At 48.2% G+C, this 24,855-nt stretch overlaps 1 protein-coding gene across 1 annotated transcript; it reads left to right on the top strand.

The window, feature by feature from the left end:
• The first annotated feature begins 739 nt into the window (after positions 1-739).
• LOC122381208 (cardioactive peptide-like) lies at positions 740-24,855 on the top strand. The gene is made up of 6 exons (XM_043365116.1): positions 740-807; positions 15,338-15,428; positions 18,232-18,295; positions 18,689-18,822; positions 19,226-19,294; positions 24,439-24,855. Exons 2-6 carry the CDS (start codon positions 15,339-15,341, stop codon positions 24,472-24,474), a joined length of 393 nt encoding a protein of 130 aa, XP_043221051.1. The 5' UTR covers positions 740-807; position 15,338; the 3' UTR covers positions 24,475-24,855.

Genomic DNA, 24,855 nt, shown 5'->3' with positions numbered 1-24,855 from the left:
TTTGCTGAGTACCATTCGCTGCGTCTTGTAACCGCGCACACGCTCGTTTTTTATATATATTTTGACGAAGGAAGCTCTACTTAGTGCTTGTGCAAGGAGCATTTGTACTTTAAAATACTTTGTGAATGACCTCTCCTTGATCGAATTGATCTCCTCTCCTTGAATGACCGTGATCGAAAATTTATCATTTCTGTATTTGACTTTTTGTAAAATATATTATATCCTACATACAATTTCAAGGAGAGGTCATTCACAAAGTATTTTGAAGGAAGCTCTAGCTTAATTAGGGGCGAAGCGGCGATGGGTTCCATGGCACCAACCGCCCTCGGCTGATATGTATAAAACCAAATGTTGATATGTCTGGTGAGGTATGAAATCAGGTAATTTATAGGTAGGTAGGCATTTGATTATGTTGGTTGAAATACCTTCCAAGGAAAAATTGTAAAAAAATAGGTAATTATTTTCTTAGGTAGGTTCTGCTATCTTGAAATATAAGAAAGTAAAGTTGGAAATGGACGATACATTGTTCGCTTAAACGTAACGTTTTAATGTTTGGTGTGGCTTTGTTAAGAATATTAGTTGAGTAAATCATTTTATTAAAGTAAACAAATCGTTTAGACGTATTTCCCTCATATTTAGGAGCGCCCACTGCTCAGGTAAGCTGACCGCTGCGTGGGTGGGCCGGCGAGTGCCAGTGCGCGCGCCGCCGGCCCCTCACGCTGAAATAGGGCTCGTCGCCGGCCACCGGTCGCACTCCGCCCCGTGTGTCCGCCTGCCGTCCGCGTCTGCCGCGCCGTCGCCAGCCAGGTAGGAAGCGAACCCTACAGATGAGCCTCAGAGCCGCCGGTCAAACCCTGTCTCCCTCCTGGGCGATGTTTGTTACTGTAGAAGAGAATCGTCCCCTCACCTCAGAACTCTACAGATTCGTTGCGCCGATTATGTGAAGAATGAATTCCTTTGGTTTCATTTTTCCGAATGGGGAAAGGTCCCAGACGGGCCTACTTGTGGAAAAAAACTTGAATAGAAGTCAAGCTGGCTTACCTTGGTGTTTGTGCAAGGCAAATCAATCAGAAATACATCCCTCGCCGCTGAGTAACACAAAAGAAACGGTCAAATTTCATTACAAAGTGATTTTCTTCGAGTTATTTTTCTTTTCGATTTGACCTAATAAAAACAATTAGCACCGTCGCGCTCTAAACTTTAATGACTCGCGGGTGTTGTTACGTCTTGTGATAAGCACAACCTCTTTTCCCACGAAACTCTCAATTTATCTTAGTGACGAACGAACTGGGAAGATGGTATTATAGCACTAAAAGACATGAGTGAATTGCACGCCAATAAAGAACGAAAAACTACAGATTGAGAAAACGTCCAGGGTCTGTTTCCGGTTATATTTAGCGGAGCGTCTGCCAAGCAGAATTGGCCTGCGCTATTGTATTGTATTGTATTGTATTGTATTGAACAATCATCAGCGATCCACATTCTAAAAGTGCGTGGCGCTACGTTACGCACTACGTTACGCTACGTTTGCTTTTTTTGCCAAAACTACGATACCGAATTACGATACGTTATATATTGCTACGTTACTGAATTACGGTATTTGTTAACTAACGCAGCAACTTATTTTATCGTACTACGTTATGCAATATGTCATCATCCACTACCCAGTGGAAACGGTTAGTCTCTACTCTCTAGTAAGCCAAATACTGCGCACAATGATCGCCGGCTTTGCAGCATCGTCGGTGCGGCGGTGCCTACGCGCTACTCGCTAGATGCGCTGGACTTCCGACAGGGAATTCCCTGGGACTCCCCAGTGGGAAATCCCCGGTGTCGGTCCGGCCGGAAGAAAGACTCAGTGGTATTCATATAGCAGGCGTCTCACATCCGTGTAAACGGCCGGAGGTCTGGTGACGATATAAGTAAACTGAAAAAAAAATTATGTACCTTATACAAATACAGCTGACCTGTAATTGCTACGGAATCCATTTCGTAGTTACTATTATTCTATTATTTTCCGTACTACGCTACCGAAACATCCCAATTACGCTACGAAACGGTACTGACAGCTACGGGTTACCGAAAACTTCAAAATAACGTAACGTAGGCCAACTCTGCTGCCAAGTAGTTCGTTCTATACAGTTATGTACCTACGTCTTGCGCTCCCTTATATGGTCGGATGTACAGCACAGTTGGCAGTCCTTTTCCACCTTGCTGGATCAACCATCATCATCATCATCATTCGTCATCAGCTTCATCATCGAATTGCTAAGAACAAGTCTCGAACAGGATATGCAAGGCGGTGCAAAAAGCACTGCGTGCTTATATCCAGGCACCGTTCCCGTCACCCATACAGGCACACTTCAAAAAATCACATACACCAAACAACTCTCTCACACACAACGCGCGCCCACTCCCCCATCCCGCCGACCCAACGTATTTACAGCAGGGTTTTCTCAAATGCGCGGTGGTTGCGTTCCAGGAAATAAGCGCTTCCACAAATATGAATTATGTTTCGAAACGCTCTGAAGATTTTATATAGGTACTTGTGTGCGATCACAATCACGGCCGGACCAGCAGCAGCTTCACGACCAGCCACCATGGCTACGTGGTGGTTGGTTGGTCCATTACACTCTTGTAATTGCATGTTAAAAATAAAAACTCATCTGTATCTAGTTCGGTAACTTATACGTGTCCTTCTACATAGACGGACAGTGTACAGGGAAATCCTATACTCGCTTCCAGGACATACAGAGTCGACAATGCTGCCGTTATTTGACTAGAGGTGACATAGCTGTCATTTTGAACTGAAATACAGAAACCTAAACTAAGGTAGCAATAGCAGAGTTTTTTGGGCTGACACAAACACACGAATCATCATAGTTGTAAACTTAACACCTATTAGAATGTACGTACCAGACTTCACTTTTCAGTTTACCTACAATAGTTTGTAGTCCACTGTAATTGTGAAATCATGCTTCTGCTTAAATCATGTGCTGAAAGATGAATGTTAAAGCATAAAAGGTTGACAGCGAGATGTTGCTAAATATGCTGCAATGCAAGCAGTCATGATTTGAGTCAATATTTGATAAGTTCTGTCTATCGAGGGGCAAATAATTGCTAAATTCCGTCTGGCGAGGGGCAGTGCGTAACGCTTAGTACCATTTACCACCCTTTATGTCTAATAAGGTGTCCCCGACTCCCCAGCACCCAGTGGATCCGCATCGCTTCGTTGCGAGCTTTCGTTTGCCACCTCGTGCACCAAGCGAAATAATAACGTAAACGTTACATCGTGCGGCAGTACATACTTCTTGCAAACACCTAACCCCTCTAATCAAGAAATTATCGGCTGAGCAATGGGCAGTGATCATGTCAAATCAGCTGAGCTTCTTTAAGCACTTCGTGCTCATTTTCCAAATTCGCCACGGTTCAGCGTTCCAACGCTTGGAATAAGAAACGTTGGGCCATATAATCCTGTGAAATTTGTGAGTGAGCTTAGGACGTGATTAGCTTCTTATGGTTTAATTAAGGTCACTCAGTTTAAACGAACGAAACCCGCATGCACATAATTAGGTGGTGAGCGCGCACCATGTTTAGTTTTTAAAATAAGTTTTTGAGCTAAAACGCTCAAGCACATTTGATATCCGTTTGCGCATCTCCCTACAAGTCTCTGACGATACCTATAATTTCTTTCTGTGCATTTTCACAGTTGTTAGCGTTCCTGGTTTAAGTGCCCCTCTTGGCTCTTTGTCATTGAACTAAATCTGCTCTGCACATCAAGAGCTGGGGCATTCCACGATAGATCGTACCAGGCCGGGCCCGTCACCCATCTCTCAGATTTGAATGAAAATTGGTACAAGGGGTAATCATAGGCTCCAAAAACACCTGCCAAAATATCATACTTCTCAGATGAAAACTTTTTGAGTTACATTGCATAATATTTTCTAAACTTCAGACTGTAAGGGTGAGTTTGATGAGCAATAACTCAAAAAACGAGCTAAGCAAGCAACAAACGGTAAACAGCTTTGAACTAACGATGAATCAAAGATTAATACAGTATTTTTAAAATTGGAAAGAAAAGCTTTACATATTGATAAAAGGCGTAGTATATTTTTAAATTGTCTATAATGGCCCTTGGGACCAAAATTTTTGCCATTTTTATTTCTTCACAATAAACCTCAGGTCCTTTAAAATCGACATGCAAAAAATTAGAAAGGTGTTCTTTCTATAAGATCCTCATTTAAATGTATACAAAATGGGTTTCCGGGGGGTCGGTACGACCCCAGCTCGCCGTTTCGCCTCTAATGGAGCTAGAACCTTGCGGAAAAAACGAGCATGTGCGCCGTTCCAAGATGCATCGAATGATATCTTACTTTAACCCGCGCGGGGCTGGGGGGGTAAATTTTACCCCCCTCGCGAATTTTTGCGATATCTCAAAAACGGCGGCGCGCAGCGCCGCCAAACTTTCAGTACCTTTTTTTACATCAATTTGACACGTTCCCTGAAAATTTGAGCGAAATCCGTCGGAAATTTTTTGAGAAATTGACGTTTTAGTGACGTCATGTTCGCCATTTTCGCCTCAAAAACGGCAAAAGTTCAAACGCCGCTAACATCTTCATTTTTAAAGGAATCAAGACGTAACAAAAAAGGTTATACGTAATTTTACTTTGTCTATCAAATGGCTATCTCTGTTTTTTGAAAATTTTGGATTTTGGCCTAAATTTTTTCAAAAACCTGACTTTTTTGGGAAAATCATTATAAAATCCAAAATTTTGAGTCTATCGAAAAAACCGGAATATATGTCAGAGAAGTGGTCTATGTGCACCTACATACCAAATTTTGGAAGAATCGGTTCAAAAATGTGGGAGTTATTCAAAATTTTATGACGTTACGACACACAAAATTTTTGAAAAATGACTTTTTTGAAAGTTCTAGACCTCGTACGGAAGCAAAAATAGCACCATTCGATTCGCCGTGAAAAACTGCATCAGATAGACACCTTTTTAGGCCTTAACAACCAACTTCAAAATTTGACCTCACTTGACCTGACCTTGACCTGACCTCGACCTGAAATTCATCCAGAGGTGGTTCATATCACTTATTGAGTGTGCCTATTGAATTCTATGAGTAAAATGACCCATAAAACATGTGTCGCACATGCCCTTTTCTATATTTTGTTTTTTGGTGACCTGACCTGACCTGACCTTGACCTTGACCTCTGAATGATATTGTATGCAACGAATATTGTCTTGGTAGCCTAAGAACACGTTTTGGGCGATCAGTCTCAGTCCATGACTCCATTCTTCGGCAACTACGGTGCAAGGCCGATACTGTAGAAACTTGCAATTTGTACCCTTGACCTGACCTTGACCTTGACCTCAAACTTTAAATTAAGTACATGTTTTTAGTAGTTCGTGATGAGAGCTTTCGATTGGCGTTTGAATTTTCCAAATCGGACCATTAGTTCGGGAGATAACAGGGGGGGGGGTAAAATTTACCCCCCCCCAGCCCCGCGCGTTCGGCTGGAGACCCCAGCCCCGCGCGGGTTAAGGTCTCGGGTTGATTGGTGACCCATGAGGTCATTTCAAGTGACCCAAATTACGGGTCCGGTTTTTGATAGATAACTTCGCAACAAATGGTCGAAGAGCCGCAATTTTAGCACCTTTGTGTTTGCCTAGCTCCGGCGCGTCGAATGGTATACTGTTTGTTCTGGTGAGGTCAGCTTAAGTCGCTGACCTCGAGTCAGCACACTGCCGTGTATTTGGCTCCGCTCCCCGACCGGGCGGCCCAGCCGGCAGCCAGCCCCCGGGCATCACGTGACCGCCCGAGTCCGTGGCAAAGCCAACAAGCGCGGCGCTGGACAAACAGCGCCGCTACAGAGATGGTTAACAGTCGGGTCAGGCCACGAAGCTGGGTGAATGAGATCATATTGCACATCATTCGATTTGCAAGGTCTTCCCGAGTCCATTTGTAGCTTTCCCGTCTCTCTAGCTCAATTTGAATTTTAAATTTTATGTTTATGTTTATGTTTATTTGCTCATCACCAACAGGTACAGATAAAACCCGGTTACAGGTGAAGTCATGGATAAATATAAGATAAATATATAAATACACACAACCCTTCGGACGGACAAAAGCTCAATAAAAGCCAGCTCGTGCAGCATGGAGCCTTACAGAGGCCAATTTGATCGAATGTTATTGACGAAAAACTCTTATGACCCTAGTGACGTACGAATGACGTCACGCAAGGTCAACAATGCAAAAGTGAGGCAAAAATGACTTAAATTGAACTTTCAGTAACCAGTGATGTCACTAGGCAGCTTTACCACACCATTTGTAGGCTCTCTTGAGACTAGGTATTACGGTGACGCAAAATAAGTACATTTATAGAAAGAACACCTTCCTAATTTTTTGCATGCTACTTAAAAATGATACAAAAATGTTTTTAACCCGCGCACCGACGGGGGTCTGCGCCAACTTCGCACCGACGGGGGGGGCGGATGACCGCCCCCCCCCTGAGATCTCGAGAACGAAGCAAGATAGCGACAAGCGGTAAACGGCATCGGATACGCACGGTCAAGATCTACAATTTTTACAAAGGTCATTTTCAGGTCAGGTCAAAGATGACGTCACAGGGGTCGAAAAAGTCAAAATGGCGGCGCTAGATATTGAGAGAGTTTTTCTCGAATAACTTTCGAATTAGTCAAGATAGGAACAAACTAAGTCACATGACCTCACAGCTGCCCAACAGCAAAACAGACCTCAAGGTAGTGAAGGTTGATCGTATATAAAGTCATGTATGGTATATGGGGCCATTCCGACCCGTTTTAGTGGTAAAAATAGGGAGTTGATTTTTCCCCCATTGACTTATAATGGGGAGGTCGCGAAATTGACCTGACCTTAGGTCACCGATATCAAAATTCCGAGATATAAAAATTGTAGCTACTAATGACCTTATAACATCCTGCGACTTTCAAAGGCCTCCGACATCTACTGTAGCTCTGGCACGGTGACAAAGTTGCAAAAAAGTGACTTGAGGTTGGGTCATTCAAAGTGACCTGGTGACCTGACCTTAAAAGGTAGGAGGTTCAAACTTGCACACCATGTGTAAACTTGATGAGGGAATAGTCGTATCAAATTTCGCGGCGCTACGCGCCGCGGTTTTCCCGCTATTCGCGAAAAACCTCAGGGGGCGGATATCCGCCCCCCCGTCGGTGCGCGGGTTAAGTAAATAAAAATTCAAAAAAAAAAAAAAATTTGGTCCCAAAGGCATAAAAATGCAAATGAAAGGAAACTCGAGGTGTTATATATCAAAAATAGTGTATATTTCAAAATTTCAAAAATGCATATTATTCTTTGTTTCAATGCAAGTTCAATGCCGTATAGCATTTGGCATTTGGATTATCTGTCTTAGAGTTACAGCCCGCCAAACTTGGGGCTGCAACGCAAGATCCAAAACATGTTATACACTATAACTCAAAAACCACTCATCTGATAAGCCTGAAATTGTTACAGGAGGATTCAGAGCCCCTGATTACCCCTTACATAGACCAATTATTGTTAAAATCCGAGAGATGAGGGTGTCAAATTGGAAAAAAAGTGGTACGATCTATCGTGGAATGCCCCAGCTATCATTTTATTGCCTCCTTCCTATGACCTAATCAAATCGAGTATGGTCACAGCATCAAAACACATCAATCAAGACATAAGCTCTGGATCTATCGGTAATGCAGGAGTTACCGAGGCGGCCAACGCCGCTCTGAGCCCGGCTCACTGACGTGAACAGCGCTTTTTGGTACACACAGTCGGTGGGAGCACAATGAGATGAGCGCGGCCGTGACAGAATCGGTTGTGGGAACTGACATGTCAAGCCACTGTATACCTACTGCAAAAACAACACACTGAGGAATGCTTACTGACGCAAACAGCCAATCAGCCTTCGAAAAGGCAGCGAAATGCAGAGATCGGAGGGCTCTTCCAATACCGTCTCACGGTCCTGTCTGGAGAGGGGATAGCCGTTGCGCATAAGTCGCTTTGCCATTTTTTTTTTTTTGGTCACCAACTGGCCCCTCTTCCCGGCCGCATTTTTCAATTTTTCAAGGCGACTTCTGTCACGGTAGAAATGGTAGCCGTGTGCTCAAACTGGAACGATTAGCTACGCTGCCAGCAGCCGTATTCTTATCCCACGAGCGCCGGACTGTGCAGTGTGCAGGCAGATGTCCCAACTGATCAGCAATGACACGCTGTCATTTCGGCCTGGAGCATGTCGACTGTCTGGTGCAGCTCCTCGAGATAAAAAATTTCAGACTTCATTTTGAGACGCGGCCGTTCGGGTGGACAATCTGTGTGAAACTGGCCATAGCCCCAGTGACCCATGACCCGAGGCCCGTTAGCAACCTCATGTCCCGTGGTCATAGACCGTGCAATGCAGGGGTGCAACCAGAACCATTATTTCTTGGGGTTATCAACGATTAGGTAACGGAAAGTGTTGTCATAGGAAGAAGACAAAGCTTTTGCCGCACCCTGTATGCAGGGGCGGATCCAAGGGGGGGTCACATGGGTCATGGCCCCCCCCCCTTGAGGCCCGGGGGCCCAAAGACCTGCCAGGGGCACCACCGGCCTATCAGGGGTATCACAGTCCTGACAGGGGCACCACAGGACCGCCAGGGGCACCACAGGCCTAGCAGGGACACCACGGGCCTGGTGCCCCTGGGCCCTGACAGGACTGTAACGCCCCTGACAAGCCTGAAGTGTCCCCGGCAGGCACGTGGTGCCCCTGACAGGCCTGAGGCGCCCCTGCAAGGCCGGTGGTGCCCCTGGCAGGCCTGTGGTGTCCATGGCAGGCCTGTGGTGCCCTTGCTAGGCCTCTGGTGCCCCTGACAGGCTTGTAATGCCCCTGGAAGGACTGTGGTGCCCCTGGCAGGCCTCTGGTGCCCCTGACAGGCTTGCGGTGCCCTTGGAAGGACTGTGGTGTCCCTGGGCCCTGACAAGCCTGAGGTGCCCCTGACAGGCCCGTGGTGCCCTTGTTAGGCCTGTGGTGCCCCTGGCAGGCCTCTGGTGCCCCTGGCAGGTCTGTGGTGCCCCTGGCAGGTCTGTGGCGCCCCTGGCAGACCTGTGTTGACTGGTGCCCCTGCTAGGTCGCTGGTGCCCCTCACAGACCTGTGGTGCCCCTGGGCCTTGACAAGCATGAGATGCCTGGCTATGACAGGCTCGTGGTGCCCCTGATAGAACAGTGGTGCCCTTGCTAGGCCTGTAGTGCCCCTGGCAGGCCTGTGGTGCCCCTGCTACCCCTGCGCCCGGAGAGGACTATGGTGCCCCTGAAAAGCCTGAAGTGCCTCTCGACAGGCCCGTGGTGCCCCTGACAGGCCCAAGTTACCCCTGCGAGGTCGGTGGTGCTCCTGACAGGCCTCTGGTGCCCCTGGCAGGGCTGTGGTGCCCCCTGGCAGGCCTGTGTTGACTGGTGCCCCTGCTAGGCCGCTGGTGCCCCTCACAGGCCTGCGGTGCCCCTGGAAGGACTGTGGTGCCCCTGCCCCCAGGGGTGCTCATGGGCCCAACAGGCCCGTTGTGCCCCTGACAGGCCTGTCGTGTATACTTGCTAGACCTGTGGTGCCCCTGCTTCCTGGCAGGCTTGTGGTGCCCCTGCTTCCTGGCGGGCCTGTGGCGCCCCTACATGGCCGTAGGTGCCCCTGACAGGTTTGTGGTGTCCCTGGAAGGACTTTGGTGCCCCTGACAAGCCTGAAGTGTCAAGGACAGACCCTTTAGACGCCAGGGTCAAGTTCGTCGGACTGACAACTATTCGCTTACCTGATAACGTTCCTGGTAAGTACTCACTACTCAGCGTCCACAACATATATACACATAACACATTCATATATACTTGCTTACAATTGGTAAATGTGGTTGTGGGTAAGAGTTAAGATACTGACTAAAAATAAAAAAATAAAAAACTGAAAATGGGGGCACCACCAAAATTAAGTGGACGAAATCCGTTGAGTTTTTAATTTTGGGTATAGGTAGGGGCACCACTTCGATTCATGACCCTCCCCTTGGAGTTTTCCTGGATCCGCCCCTGCCTGTATGTAGTGCGCGGAGAGTCTCGTTTCAGGTAGTTATGCTGTGCCGCCGGACAAGGAAGTATTGCGGCACAGCCTACCTGCCTGCCGTTTCGTATACCGTCCCAGCCGTCCCAGTCGTCCGGCGCGGCGCGGCGTTAGCCGCCGCGGATAGCGTGAATTGAGCGCTGGTTTCATAAGAGATTGACACATTTATTATGGCATATAATATTTGTATAAATTTCTACTTAACGTAGAACTCTCAAGCAACCATTTTCATTTAGCACTGCCCGCTACACATTCATAAAATGCGTATTTTACTGAGAATTCGCCGTTAGTGTTACAGTATGCAGATTGGGGCCCATTTATACATTGATGCGTTTGGCGGTCGGCTGGCGATGAATGTGTGTTGACCTGGCGCGCCGCGGTGGCAGCGGATCGGGGGACCACCCCGCCCCGGTCCCGCCTCTGTCAGCGATCGGCCCTAATCACAGGGTGGGCGGCGCACTATGGTTGGAAACGGCCTCACGGATGGCCGGGGGTCAACGCGAAAAAATGTTTTGCCCATAACTTGTTAATGCGTAGACCGACTGCGATGAAACTTTGCATAGGTATACCAGTGTCTTTCGTGCATCATACAGTAACTCAGAAATGACGAGGTCACGTCACGTCACGCGTGTGTGACGTCATCATTGCAAGTATGTTATAAGTCGCCTATGTCTTTCGTTATGTTATCGATATCGCGAGGCATTTTGAACATGTTTTGAATACTGCTATTACTGAATGGATATTGTTGTTATGCTTTATGGCAAGACATATCAACGTAGTGACGCACAGTGTCTTACTATTGGTCATAAACGGTCAAAAATTTGGAGAAAGAGTATTTATGATTTTTTTTTAGATTGGGCAAAAAAGTAAGAAATAAAATGACGATCAAATGACAAAACATGCGTCAGATTAACCCGGCAGTTGCTGGGGTATTTCCCCATCCGCCGTTTGCCCCGGGGGGGGGGGGGGGCGTTCAACGCCCCCAGCCGATAACTCGCGAACAAATAGGCGCAGCGAAGCGCACGAGGCGCGGCAAACGAAAGAAGAACGCGACGAGACGATTCACATGAATACTTTAAAGTTGAATTTCGAGGTCACAGGTCGGGTCAAGGTCAGGTCAAACACTTGAAATCGGGTTTTCAGTAGCATGGACTTTAGAACCTCGCAATCGGTGCCTCGCGTTTCGCGTTTCGATTATATCGTCATCAGTTGGTCCTAAATAAATTCAGTCATCAGTTGGTCCTAAACAATCTGTCACAACTGTCACAACCCTTCATATAAGTGCTAAAAGAGTGTCAGATCAATGTAGGGGTCAGTCAAACATAGGCCACTGGCCAGGGTCAAAGTCAGGTCAATCAGGTAAGCACATAACCCCGAAAATTAAAACTGGTACCTATTCGCAGCCCATGCATGACACATGTTTTATGGGTACTTTTGGGCGTAGAACACGATGGGGACATTCATTTTATCATACGAGTACGTAGCTGGTTGAAAAAAGATCAATTTCAGAAATGCATGCATCATGGTCGTGAAGTAGTCACGAGAAATTGCCAACATTCAGTTCAAGATTTTGGGAAATGTAGAACGATGATCAAAAACCATAGATAGCCATTTGATTTGCCATGGTATTGGCAGTGTAATGGCGTTTACAGCATGTCTGTATGTCTGCTCTGTCGGTGGATATCCATATCCATACTCCAGGATATCCATACACGTTTGCACGATATCCATACTCCAGGTGCAGCGGCGAGCAGTTACTTCTTACGAGGGGTGCGGAGTCGAAGTCAGAGTCGGAGTCAGAGTCGGAGTCGGAGCCAGAGTCGCCCAGAGTCGTGGCAACGAGCCAGGAGTCGGAGTCGGAGTCGGGGTCGGTCAGGAGCCCGCAGTGGAAGTCGGAGTCGGTCCGAATCGGAACAGCTCCATCACGACTCCGAAACACTGGCAGGGGTCCGGAGTCGGAGACAGAGTCGGCCGGAGTCATGGCAACGAGTCAGGAGTCGGAGTCGTAGTCGGAGTCGGATTTGGCTCCACCACGACTCCGCAACCCTGCTTCTTACCATCATTTATAAGGATAAGCGATTGCAAGACTGACGAGCCGACCTGGTGCTAACGAAGCGACGGGTAGGTACGCCTCGGGAGATGAAGCTTCACGGACGATTTTGCGCACAAGTGCGCAGTCTGCTTTTACGTTCCCCTTACGCAGAATTGAACAGAGACTTATTCTGCCAAAAAGCTCAATGGAGGTCGATGGAGAACTTTTTGTATGTCCAATGAAACATGTGGTGACACTGCAAACAGAATGCAATGCCGTTCCTGATTTTGAACACGCATGGGAAAAAGAGTCACTCCACTCGATAGCCAACATAACAAGGATTATTTTGATATATAATAATCCAGTTTTACAACGTCATGGAGGTACTCCACATGCTATCACCAGCGCGGTTGTTTAAACCTTTGACGGCGCACCAAAAAAGCCACTCTCAGAAACTCCCGATTCCACGTACAATAATGGAGACTAAATGCGCAACTAAATAATTTTTTCTGCCCAATTCAAAACATTTCATCAATTTCCAACAGAATGACACCCCAAATATACATATATTCCGAGATTGCCCACGGCCATCCGTGAGGCCGTTTCCAACCATAGTGCGGCGGCCGGCTCCAACCGCGGCGCCTGCCCGTGGCGGTGATGGCCGCCGGATGCTGAGTGGCCTGAGATGCGACCGCCGGATGGGAGAGGTGCCACTCGTGCATCTTCTTGGAGGAGTAGTCGAGCTGGAGCGGGGATAGGCATCACTGGCGGTCGCAGCCGCTAGCAAAAGGGGGGGGGGCCAAAGTCACACTCGCGGGACATAACATTTATCCGTCACCGGGAGGGGGGGGGAGGTGATCGGCTAATTTTTTACGTCCACGAGGCGCCGCACAGTTGGCATTACTTTGCTTCATCCATCTCATTCTTGCGTAAAATCTTTGAGCTCAATTTAAGGCAAAATCACCAGATCCATTTACCGTCTCACGGTGTGCCCACCGGTCGGGCCGCTGCACCATGACGACGGATCGGTGTAGCATAGGTATACTGGAAGGTCAGGCACGCGGATTCATGACCTTACCACTATAAAACAATTCGGAAAAGTACAGATACCTCTTGCTAAAAAGTACAGATACCTTTTGCTTTGAACAAGCATGTGAAACCCAGAGAGCATTTTTAGACTATGACATTTGCCCATATAGGTACCTAGTTGTGTGGCGGCGGGAGAGAGTAGGTACACCGACCTCTGGAGACCCCCAAAGGTTCCGAGCTTTCAGAATCGGCATCTGAGGGCCGCGCGCGACTCCTGCGGGGCTTCGCAACGGCTCTGTTGGGGCTCACTCAACCTGCCTAGTCCTACTGCTAAAAAGACTGGCCCTGAGCCCTAAGGACTTCATCAGTCTCTGCCAGCCCCAGGACCCACACCGGCTCATGGGGTCCCGACGTCGAAATATGAGGGAATCAGCGCGGGACCATCAGGACGTAAAGCAATCTCGATCAGGACCAACGTAAGGCTGTGCCGGAGACTGCGTGAGCCCTCTGATCTTCAGAAACCCACCCATGTATGTTTTCATGTAGAGGCCAGTTTAGGGCCCTCAGAGACCAGTACAGGGCCTGCAAACTACAAAGGCCAGTAGTTTGAGACCATCAGAGACCGAGTTGGGCTCTCAGAGGCTAATGTGGGTCCTTACTCATTACAGGCCAACATGGGCCCTCAGAGGTCAGCGTGGGGCCCTAAAAGACTGGCATGAGCCGTCGTTAGACCCCAGAGGCCAGCAGAGGGCCCTCAAAGGCCAAGATGGGCCCTCCTCAGAGGCCAATGCAGACCCTTAGAGGCCCGCATCGGGTCTTCAGCAGCCAGTGCGGGGCCCTTATTTGCACCTAAAGGTTCGTCTTGGGACACCAGAGACAGAAATAAGGCCACCAGAGACCGGTGTGAGACCCTCAGACGCCGGTTGGGACCCCTGAGGCCGGTTAGGGGCCCTCATAGGCCAGATGTGGGGCCTCAGAGGTTGATGTAGGCTCTTAGCGGTCAACGTGGGCGCTTGACCGCCACTGAAGTTCCCTCAGAGGTCAGTGTAGGACGCTCAAAGACCGGTGTGGGAGCTATATTAATAGCTTGGCGTGTTTTTTTAGCCTCGTGACGATCGAATAATTGCCAGGGCCCCATACACCTATATGGGAGCCCATTGGTTGTTTGAGGGGGGGGGGGTCAAATGATATGATGGCCCCCTTTATTGACCTTTGGGGGCATGGCCCTGATGCCCCCCCCCCCCGGCCCCCCGCGAGTCGCGACCGCCACTGTGTTGTGTACACATTACACACATGCCTCTGAGATTACATACTAGCTCAGGCAAACTCTATGCAGGCCCCGAAGGTCCCACGCTAATCCTTAAGAAACCAAGCCGGCATACGGCATCACCACCGGGCTTCTGAGGTGCACAGCACCAACCCATGAGGTCTTACTTTAGTGTCTTGGAGCCAATCTCCTTTAGCAGGGCCCACCCGCCACTGCCGAAGAGGGTCTCATGCCAGCCATTGCTGAATGCTGGGCCTACGAGAGCCTTAAGTAAACCCACGCTGATATTCCATATAAGATCCAGCCATACTCGTGAACCGCCAACCGGTGCCAGCGACGCTGACCGCCAAATTGACAGAATGCGAAACTGAGCCCACTCATGAGTGAAATTTACGTCCTTTGATGGCGCAAGAAAGAAAATGAAACATACGAAAAGCTTTTCTAGGACTTTTGTTCGATCTGAAAGGTGGGGCCAAAAGATAGTATGGCCCCACCTTTCAGCACCAAAGGGGGGGCCATGGCCCCCATGCCCCCCCCCCCCTGCGACCGCCAGTGATAGGCATACAAAAGCCCACACAAGCGCACACAAATCTTGACAATCAGGGTGACGGGTGTTTGTTTATGGGAGAATAATAGCAATACTAAAAACGATGACAACCCGAAAAAAAGCTCGAAGCAATGATCTTGCATGCACAGCAACTTCCTACGATCGCGAGCATCACTTATTTTCGCTTCACCTGGGCTGTGAGGCCGTTAGTGATGTTGTTCACCGAGGTCATTAAAAAATAGCCTACAGTCTGTGATGTTTAGAATATGTCCCAACTGGGCGACGGTACGCGGTGGGATTGAGATGCTGTACGAGTGGCAGTGTATGATAACTGATGTGCACAAACTGTGTCTGTGTGCTCGCAGAATGAGACCGGACAGGAGCGACACGGTGCTGCTCGGAGCTGTACTGCTGTGCTGCTGCGCCCTCACCATCGCCAAAGCCATCCAGAAACGGGTGAGAACGACATCGCCTCGTGGAATTAAGTCATGTAATGAAGCCAAACCTGCCGTTAATTAACAGTAGGCCGTTAAATCTATCATCACTTTCCCAAAGGATTAAGATTTATTCACTACATAAGGTGTGTAGAAAACGGTCCTTAAAGGTAGTGTGCCACCTTTGAAAGATTTCCCATTTTATTTTTCCTAGGATAAGAAGCTTCTGTTTTTACCTAATATCGCAAAAAAAAAAATCAAAATGGGCCTGGAATAGTGCCTTTTTCGCATAAAAGTTTATCGGTTTTTCGATATGTATAACAACTGTAGTGGGCTGGCCTGCAAACAGGCGTCGGCAACAATCGCGAATGCGGCGCACATGTGACAATAAGCAAAGGTCATTATAGAGTTACGACGTACGGGAATGAGTTATCAGCTGTCTAATCGTAGACAACACAATGTCGAGTCTTAACCCCGCGGGGCTGGGGGGGGGTAAATTTTACCCCCCCTCGCGAATTTTTACGATATCTCAAAAACGGCGGCGCGCAGCGCCGCCAAACTTTCAGTACCTTTTCCTACATCAATTTGACACCTTCCCTGAAAATTTGAGCGAAATCTGTCGGAAAATTTTTGAGAAATTGACGTTTTAGTGACGTCATGTTCGCCATTTTCGCCTCAAAAATGGCAAAAGTTCAAACGCCGCTAACATCTTCATTTTTAAAGGAATCAAGACGTAACAAAAAAGGATATACGTAATTTTACTTTGTCTATCAAATGGCTATCTCGGTTTTTTTAAAATTTTGGATTTTGGCCTAAATTTTTTCAAAAAACTGATTTTCTGGGGAAAATCATTATAAAATCCAAAATTTTGAGTCTATCGAAAAAACCGGAATATATGTCAGAGAAGTGGTCTATGTGCACCTACATACCAAATTTTAGAAGAATCGGTTCAAAAATGTGGGAGTTATTCAAAATTTTATCACGTCACGACACACAAAATTTTTGAAAAATGACTTTTTTGGAAGTTTTAGACCTCGTACGGAAACAAAAATAGCACCATTCGATTCGCCGTGAAAACTGCATCAGATAGACACCTTTTTAGGCCTTAACAACCAACTTCAAAATTTGACCTCACTTGACCTGACCTTGACCTGACCTCGACCTGAAATTCATCCAGAGGTGGTCCATATCACTTATTGAGTGTGCCTATTGAATTCTATGAGTAAAATGACCCATAAAACATGTGTCGCACATGCCCTTTTCTATATTTTGTTTTTTAGTGACCTGACCTGACCTGACCTGACCTTGACCTTGACCTCTGAATGATATTGTATGCAATTAATATTGTCTTGGTAGCCTAAGAACACGTTTTGGGCGATCAGTCTCAGTCCATGACTCCATTCTTCGGCAACTACGGTGCAAGGCCGATACTGTAGAAACTTGCAATTTGTACCCTTGACCTGACCTTGACCTTGACCTCAAACTTTAAATTAAGTACATGTTTTTAGTAGTTCGTGATGAGAGCTTTCGATTGGCGTTTGAATTTTCCAAATCGGACCATTAGTTCGGGAGATAACAGGGGGGTAAAATTTACCCCCCCAGCCCCGCGCGTTCGGCTGGAGACCCCAGCCCCGCGCGGGTTAAACTGTAAGCCTGTATTGGTATTGTTTCTTTTTTTGGCTGTCGAACATTATTTATGGTTTGAAATATGATTTTACGTAAAATAATTGATATGAAAAAGCCGTCTCTTAAGTTATGACCCCATTTCACCACACGCAAGTGGCAGAAATGACAATGATCAGCTGACGCATTTTTCTTGGCCGAAGTCAGAGCGCGCGGCCCGACGCACCACCACCGCACCACAAAGTATGAGCAGAAGCCGCGCCCAAAGCCAGGGCCCCGGTAACGTGAGGTAGCCGAGTCGGGGCAGCGTGCGCTGACCTAAGCCGGGGCCGCAGCTTTGGGCGCGGTCTACCGCATCCCCGCGGGCAGCCCCGGGCTATCACATGACACCGGGAGGACGCGCGGCCCCGGCTTGGGTCAGCGCACGCTGCCCCGACTCGGCTACCTCACGTTACCGGGGCCCTGGCTTTGGGCGCGGTCTACCGCACCACCTAACAGGCGTGTTCGAAACCGCAGGAGATGATGATGAACGGGTTTATCGAAACTTGATTATCAAGTTTCGATAAACCCGTTCATCATCATCTCCTGCGGTTTCGAACACGCCTGTTAGGTGGTGCGGTAGACCGCGCCCAAAGCCAGGGCCCCGGTAACGTGAGGTAGCCGAGTCGGGGCAGCGTTGATTGGATGAGCATATCGGTAATAGCTATTTCAGTGTGTGCATTTATTGTTCATAGTGGTGTGAAATGTGGTTGGGGTACGACCGACAACCCGTCGGGGCGAATTTCGCACTGGGGTACTAAAAATTTGAAGAATTTAAGACGTTTCCATGAGTTTTGAAGGTATGGATAAGTTCTAAAAATCCGGTTCTCCTTATCTGGGCCATTAACTCCATACGGTCCAGGAAAGCTGGCACACTACCTTTAAAGCCCAAGGCTGAAATTATTCAGTCTTGTTTATGTCCCTCGGCCTCCAATGTTGATCCGTCTGGCAGCCAGTATGGACGAATTTGAGTCAGCCAGTTCCCAGTACTTTGCGACATTTGTTTTGAGGTATTCGACTTTGTGATATTTTAGCGAGACCTGTGCCTGTCGCCATGTGCATTGTGCATAGACTCCCGAAGGCAACGTTTGTGTTTCTTGCGGGCACCCTTTAACTAACTGATAAGGGGATAGACAGACAATGATTGCGTTTTTCTTTCGCAGGAAATTAGTCCAGACATGTTGTTTCAAGCAAAAGACAAGCGGCCATTCTGCAACGCTTTCACTGGTAAGATGTACTACCGGTATACTTACGTGCTAATTGCATGTATTATGCATACATCACTTTTATCTTGATTGCTTATTGGTCCAAGCCACTTCAGCTGTGATTGACGAATGCATAGCAGGTCGGCGCTTCGCTGAGTCTCAGCTCACCCAAAGTGGAAACGAAATGCTTCACCATTGTGCGACTGCGCCTTTCCCATCAGGGCTACCTAGGTCTCCAGAACAAATCGTTTGTACTGGATTCAGATCTGATGGCTGCGGGCGTGAGGGGACTGATTGCACCGTCCCTCACCCTGGCCGTCTTTCCAGGTTGCGGCCTGATAATCTTCGGCAGGCGAAGGCTGCGGCCATGAGCGTGATTATGTTTATAGCGCGTGATTGCGATTTTGTTCGGCAGGCTGCGGCCGTAAGAGGTCGGACCTGTCACTGCTGGAGGAGGCCGCCGGCGGACCGCCGCAGCCGCCGGCCGGCGCCGACTCGCGACTCTGGGAGGACCTGCTGGCCACCCTGCTGAGGGCTCGTCAGGAACAGGCACGTGAGCGGCGCCCAGCCACCGCTGCTCGGAGCATCTCGGTCCGAGCAGGGCGTGGAGCGAGGCAGAGCATGGGCTCGAAGCTCTGAGGTCGTTTATCGCTGAGGCTGCCTAAAATGTTACCTCAAATCGCGATGCTTGATATTTTCGGATTGGGTAACCCCTTTTGGTCCAAAAGGAGTTTTTCAAAGTCATAGCAATTGAAATGAGGAGGAGATATTAGCTGATGCGGTCACTGTTCATGGTGCACCGCCGCAGCACCGCCATTCCTGTAGGTAGAAATGGTCCTTCCTAAGTCCTCCTAATCGGGCGCACCCTCCGTCGTACGGTGTGTGGCGATCGCCCCGTCATCTGTTGGCGGGCTCGGCGGCTCCCTACTGATTGAGGTCGTTGTGTTCGCAGGCGGCGCCCCAGTACTACCGGGGTCGGAGGAGCGTTCCGGAACAGGCAGCCGTAGCACCGGTACAGCAGGTCAGTGGACGGCACCGTCTCTCTTGAAAGAACCGATACACGGTGAAACGGTGCGATCAAGCCCGAACGAGGGAGGACTGCTAAACTTGAGATTCACCGAACCACTTGACCTGGGGATGAACGAGGATGTCGGGGAGGAAGGCGAAAGAGAGTCGAGCTGATTTTAGCCGTCTGTTCACCATTGCGCCCTTTCCCCGCTTTTCGTTAGAGAGACAATCTTTATATACCCTAGCCACCGCCGCGCCGTCCAGAAAGATGGCATTGGATGCCAGCGGGAGGCAATGCTTTCCATTTTTTTCAGTTAGGGCGCATGGGCCACCGACGTGTTTCACGTCTCATCGCCATGGCCTCTGTGCTCCACGCTGACCGTGGCCTTACTGCATAATGCATCAGACCTTGTGCGTCACTGGGCTCTCCGGCTGTTTATAATGCATGGAGGACAACCGTTTTAAAAGGTAGCAGCGGTTACTGGAGGCATGTCGGACGTGTCCCTACTTAGCCGCGTCATTGTCCAATTATAACCCTCGCCCGCACATGCCATTTTCCCATCCTAGAACGCACATGGGGGGGGGGTGGTTGCCACCCCCCCCCGCGCCATTTCGTTCCTGTTGGAGATAGAGCTTAGCAGTAAAGACCAAAAAGATTCTTTGGGAAGAGACGAATCCAATGATACCCAGTTTTACCTTCTCAGGTCAGTCATTGACCTTCCAGGTCAGGTCAAACTAAAAAATGTTGCTGTTTTGGGTCACCGTTGGATATCAAGTGCGCTGCTTATCAAATACCGATGACGATGCTGTTTTCTGGTGCCAAGCCAGCTAGAACCTCTTTGTCACACTATCCGACCAGAATTTTGCTGCTGAGGTCATTTCAGGTCAAGTTAGGTCAAGGTCAATTATATGTGTTTGTATGTCTGTGTGTGTCTGTGTGTATACTGATGTGTGCACCGATTGTTTTTGGGTCCATATCACATGAAATCATGATCTGAGAAGCTTTTACCAAAAATGCAGTCAAAAAACTTCACAAAAAGTAAATTCAGCTTGCCTAAAACGCAATTATCTTAGATGACCTAGGTTGACCTTGACCCTGACCTTGACCCCTGTACATCGTCGAACAACGTGTTCCATGATAGGTGGGAGGTAAGACTGGCAAAAAAGGCCGAAATCAGGGTGTCAAAAGCTCACAAGGCCCATGGCAAACGCAAGATGTTGAGAATTGGCCATTTGGGTCATGACATGACCTGAAAAACAAGGTCATATCTCCGAAACCAAAAATCACAGAAACTTGAAATTTTCAGTGGACATCAAGAAAGGATAGACGAGCAGCTATACGAAAAATCAGCCTTCTAGCTCTAAAAATGTTGAGTGCAGAGCAGAAAGACTGCCTGGGGGGTGGCAACCACCCCCCCCCCCCATGTGCGGGCGAGGGATAATACTGTTCCTTTATTCATTTCTCGTCAGGTGTTTGAAGACATTAGTAGTCGGTCATTGGTCGCAGCCTACCTAACTTCATAGTTAAGTTCATTGTTAAGTGTCATAGTTATTAACGTGATGGCTACCAACTAATTCGTGTTTTACACCTGCATGTCTAAAGGTACCTACGTTTTTTGTGCGTAGTAGGTATGAAATATGAAATTTAGAAGAATATTAAGAAGTTAACAGTTCTTGTAACTGTAGAAATGACCAGTCACCCCTAAAGATAACTTAAACTATGATTGAATAGAGCATATGCTCACCGTCTTTTTAACGTAGATGGTCTTACTCCCCCTTTTCCTTTGGGCTACGCTAAGGTGAAAGTGATTTGAAACCAAATATTATGGCTTAATTGCTTGATTGGTTCATTATTTTCAAAGCACCCAGGTGAATATGGTAAAAAAGCTAAAACATTTGTTTTTTAATTTATTAAACTTTCAAATCATTGTGTAGGAGGATGGAAGAGTGAAAATGTTTATATTAGGTACTTAGGTAGGGGAGAGCGGGGTCATTTGGCCGCCCGGGTCACTTTGGCCGCCCCATGCCTACGCGTTTTGACGGTCCCGAGCGATTATTTTTTAATATGACTTCATCCGCCGTCATAAGAACTACTTTGGAAAGAAACTAAGGAAACTCGGCGACGCCCAGTTTTTGTAAAGCCAACGATATTTGAATTTTGGCTAAAAAACGTAACTTTTTCTTCTTTACGAAAAGTTGCATGGTGTCCCTTATTTGGGTGGCATCAACATTTTAACTCTATTGGTAGAACAATCTGGTAATTCAAGGAGCTGTCTGACCCTTTTGCAAGTTTAAGTAACAATTTTTGCTTGTCTGCGGACCTCTTTTCCTAAAAATGTCATATTGGGGTAAATTGGCCGCCCCATACGGGGCGAATTGGCCGCCCAGCGACTCAGTTGATTTTTTGCCTAGTCTGCGAGCGACGCGCTGCGCTGGCTAAGTTCTGCCACTAAGGATGGTAATGCGGCGGAGTCTAAAATGCAAGGGACGACCTAACCAAGGTGTCCGCTGATTGGCTTTCGGCACCCGGCGGCAGATGGTGACGGCAGATAAGCACGCCGCGGCCCCGGCCGTGCTCCAGCCGCCTGCCGCGGCTGTGCTCCAGCCGCCAGCCCCGGGGCCGGCCGTGCTGCAGCTGCCTGCCGCGGCCGTGCTCCAGCCGCCTGCTGTCGCCGTGTCTTAGTTGCTTGTCGGAAGCCCAGAGTCCATCCGACCACTTCCGCAGGTGCGCATCAACGTTCAAAAAGCCGGTCGGAAGAAAGGGCGTTCTAAAATCATGACTAACAGCCCGGAGCGGACGGCTTTGGAGGGCAAGCAACAGGCACGTATGGCGAGGAGCAAAAAGCGGGGTCCACAAGCTGGACCGTCGAACCGTTGAACGTCGGGAGCTGGACGTCGAACCATCGAACGTCGGGAGCTGGACCGTCGAAGAAACAGGGGCGCAAAGGTGAAAAACAGTGAAGCGCAGTGATGACTGGACATCCATGCCGTCGGGACCGTATTTTACAGTGGATGTGTTTAAATGCTGGGTCGAAGACGGGGCCTGCTGGAATCGTTTATATTTCATGTTTACGACAGAGTTTGAAATAAACAAACAACTCGTACACAAATAACTTTTTTTGCAGTGTGATTGTCGTCTAAAGCAATCTACGATTTGGCAGCCATTACAGTTGGCTGTTGTTATCACTGGGCAGTGCTCAACTCATGAGTCGTAAGTTCGTAAATCAAATGTTGCTCCTCACTTGCACTGATTCAAATGAATCGAGTGTAAGCCTAGTCTTTTGAAAAATTAAGGATTTCAGGCGAATCAAAGATGAGTCACGATGCTCATCATTTGTGTCAGCATTGGGGCATCTGGATCGTCACATCAGTCATGCGTCAAGTCAATCCAGAATTCATGAGTTAAGCACAATCTTGGGCGTCAATATTTCAGGTTGTCTCAGCTCTGTAATGGGTATATCTCTGAATCACATGCCCGGCCAAATGACCCCACTCCCCCGGCCAAATGACCCCGGTACCGGGGTCATTTGGCCGCCGTGCAATCTTTGAAAGAACGGTCAATTACTACCGAAACGAGATGTCCCGGCATGATGCAAGTAATATGCCGGAACAACAAATGAACGCCCCACACCCCTCCATGGAGAAATCGACCAAACGCGCACTGGTTTTCTCAAAATATCGTTTTTACAAAAGGGCGGCCAAATCGCCCCGTTCTCCCCTATATGCCGCTGACGAAGTGACAAGAATACAGTCGCGAAACTGTCCGGAAAAGCCGAGTACTTTAATCTTATTTCTATATACTTGCTGAAAACTATTATAGGAAAAAATGGACCTTAAATGAGCTTAATGAGCTTGTAAAACTAGTTAACATGTGATAGGCTTTATAGGTGTGATTGCAAAGAGCGGACGTTTTTCACCTGAATACGTTACCACTTTGGTATGTTCTGTGTCCTCCCATTTATTTATTCAATCTTTTACACTGTGTTTGTTAAATCCGATCAGGAATAAAACAGCGACTGCACTTATGTGACGACTAAGGTTATTATGAGTGGTGCACGTCAAAAGGGATTCATGCATTCAAGCAGCATGATAACTACATATTTTATGAATTCCGCGAAACAGTAGGATTTGACAATGTCTCCCAATTGTCACTGCCGACTGGAGTCCGTTTGGTTCCACAAGCTCATGAGTTCAGAATGCGTGTGAAGTGGAAACAAGTCACAAAACGTTTTGACACTCTCGGGTGAAAGGAAAAATATGATATCTATCCGTCGTTTTGTGTCGAGCCCCCAGTCAGGTGGTGCCACACCCAGGAAACCATTGATTTTCGTGCATTGTTCGCATCAGAGCGGTCCAAACAGGCGAGCGGCAGCTGCACGCGTCCTCAGACGGCCTTTTCTTACCGAGCCATTGTGACGCAGGCAGCTCTGTAGTCACGTTGCCATGGTTACCGCGGGTTGACATTTGACACAGCAACGCACAGTTCCCGTGAACCGTCGCCTCTCACGTGTCTACGCCATTTGTCTGACAACGGGCGAACCCTTGATATTGTTTTATATTTTCTATTTGCTCAAGACTAAGTTATATAAGTGTTACAAAGCGCATGAAATCAGCAAAACAAACAACAACATTGCATGAGGCGGTGAGAAAGGAAAAACAATGCATGTCAACTAAGTGCAAAATACATATAGTACATGTTTCAACGGTGCACACAGACACGACAGACATGCAGGTGCTGGATTGGAAATCATGTCACGGACACGCACTGAGACAAAAGAACAGAGCACAAGTTCTTCACATTTATAATTCTTAATGATAATGAGTTGCTTGAGTTGCAGGTGAAAACCTAAGTCTGCTTCCCCTACCCGAGGGACGTTATGGAAGAGGCATTGACGGTTAAAACGTCGAATTCAATCGGCTTCTAGAATCTGGAATCAGGGTATCGTCAGAACCGGTTGTTTCAGCACATATAATTTAACTATGTAAACGGTGTTTTCGGCCTTCCCGTAATGACTTCCGATGACTCGCGTTAATGACGTGCTATAAATAATGGCACAAGTCCAATAAGGCCGGCGTTCTTCCATACGTCATCCAGTTTGATATAGCCTCACGAATTTTACATCATGTGAAGCTGACACGTCTCTGTCTGCTTGTCAGGTCAATGAGCCGCGGGTGGCGGCGACGGCTCGCTGAGGACCGCCACCTGACCTGACCCTGCCGCGGGCCAGGCCCTGGGCGCGGGAACTGAGCGCTGACCACGGAGGCTGAGCGCTGGCCACGGGGCTGGCCCGCACTGACCCCTTGCCGACGGCGTCTCGGTGCAGCGACAGCCCCCAGTGACGCGCGCACGGCTCTCAAATCATCCGCCAGTCCGACCGACTGGTTCAATGGAGGCGCGCATCGAGTGTTATATTATGTTACGCCTGCATCCAATGGGCGCGGCTAATAGGGTTCCAGTTGCATTGGGCGAGAACGTCACCACATTTTGTCTCTTCCGGTCGTATAAGCGTACTGGGCGAATCCCCTCGCCGATGTCCACCACATGAGTGTTTTATGTAATATATGGAAATACAT

Source organism: Amphibalanus amphitrite, unplaced genomic scaffold (assembly GCF_019059575.1).
Source record: "Amphibalanus amphitrite isolate SeventyFive unplaced genomic scaffold, NRLGWU_Aamphi_draft 000116F_arrow, whole genome shotgun sequence".
In the NCBI taxonomy this organism is placed as follows: Eukaryota; Metazoa; Arthropoda; class Thecostraca; order Balanomorpha; family Balanidae; genus Amphibalanus; species Amphibalanus amphitrite.
This window is presented reverse-complemented; position numbering and strand designations above follow the sequence as displayed.

Coding starts and splice junctions, on each gene's coding strand:
- LOC122381208 (XM_043365116.1), top strand. CDS start 15,339: ATGAGACCGGACAGGAGCGACACGGTGCTGCTCGGAGCTGTACTGCTG. Junction 15,429..18,231: donor CCAAAGCCATCCAGAAACGG/GTGAGAACGACA, acceptor TTTCTTTCGCAG/GAAATTAGTCCAGACATGTT. Junction 18,823..19,225: donor TGAGGGCTCGTCAGGAACAG/GCACGTGAGCGG, acceptor TTGTGTTCGCAG/GCGGCGCCCCAGTACTACCG.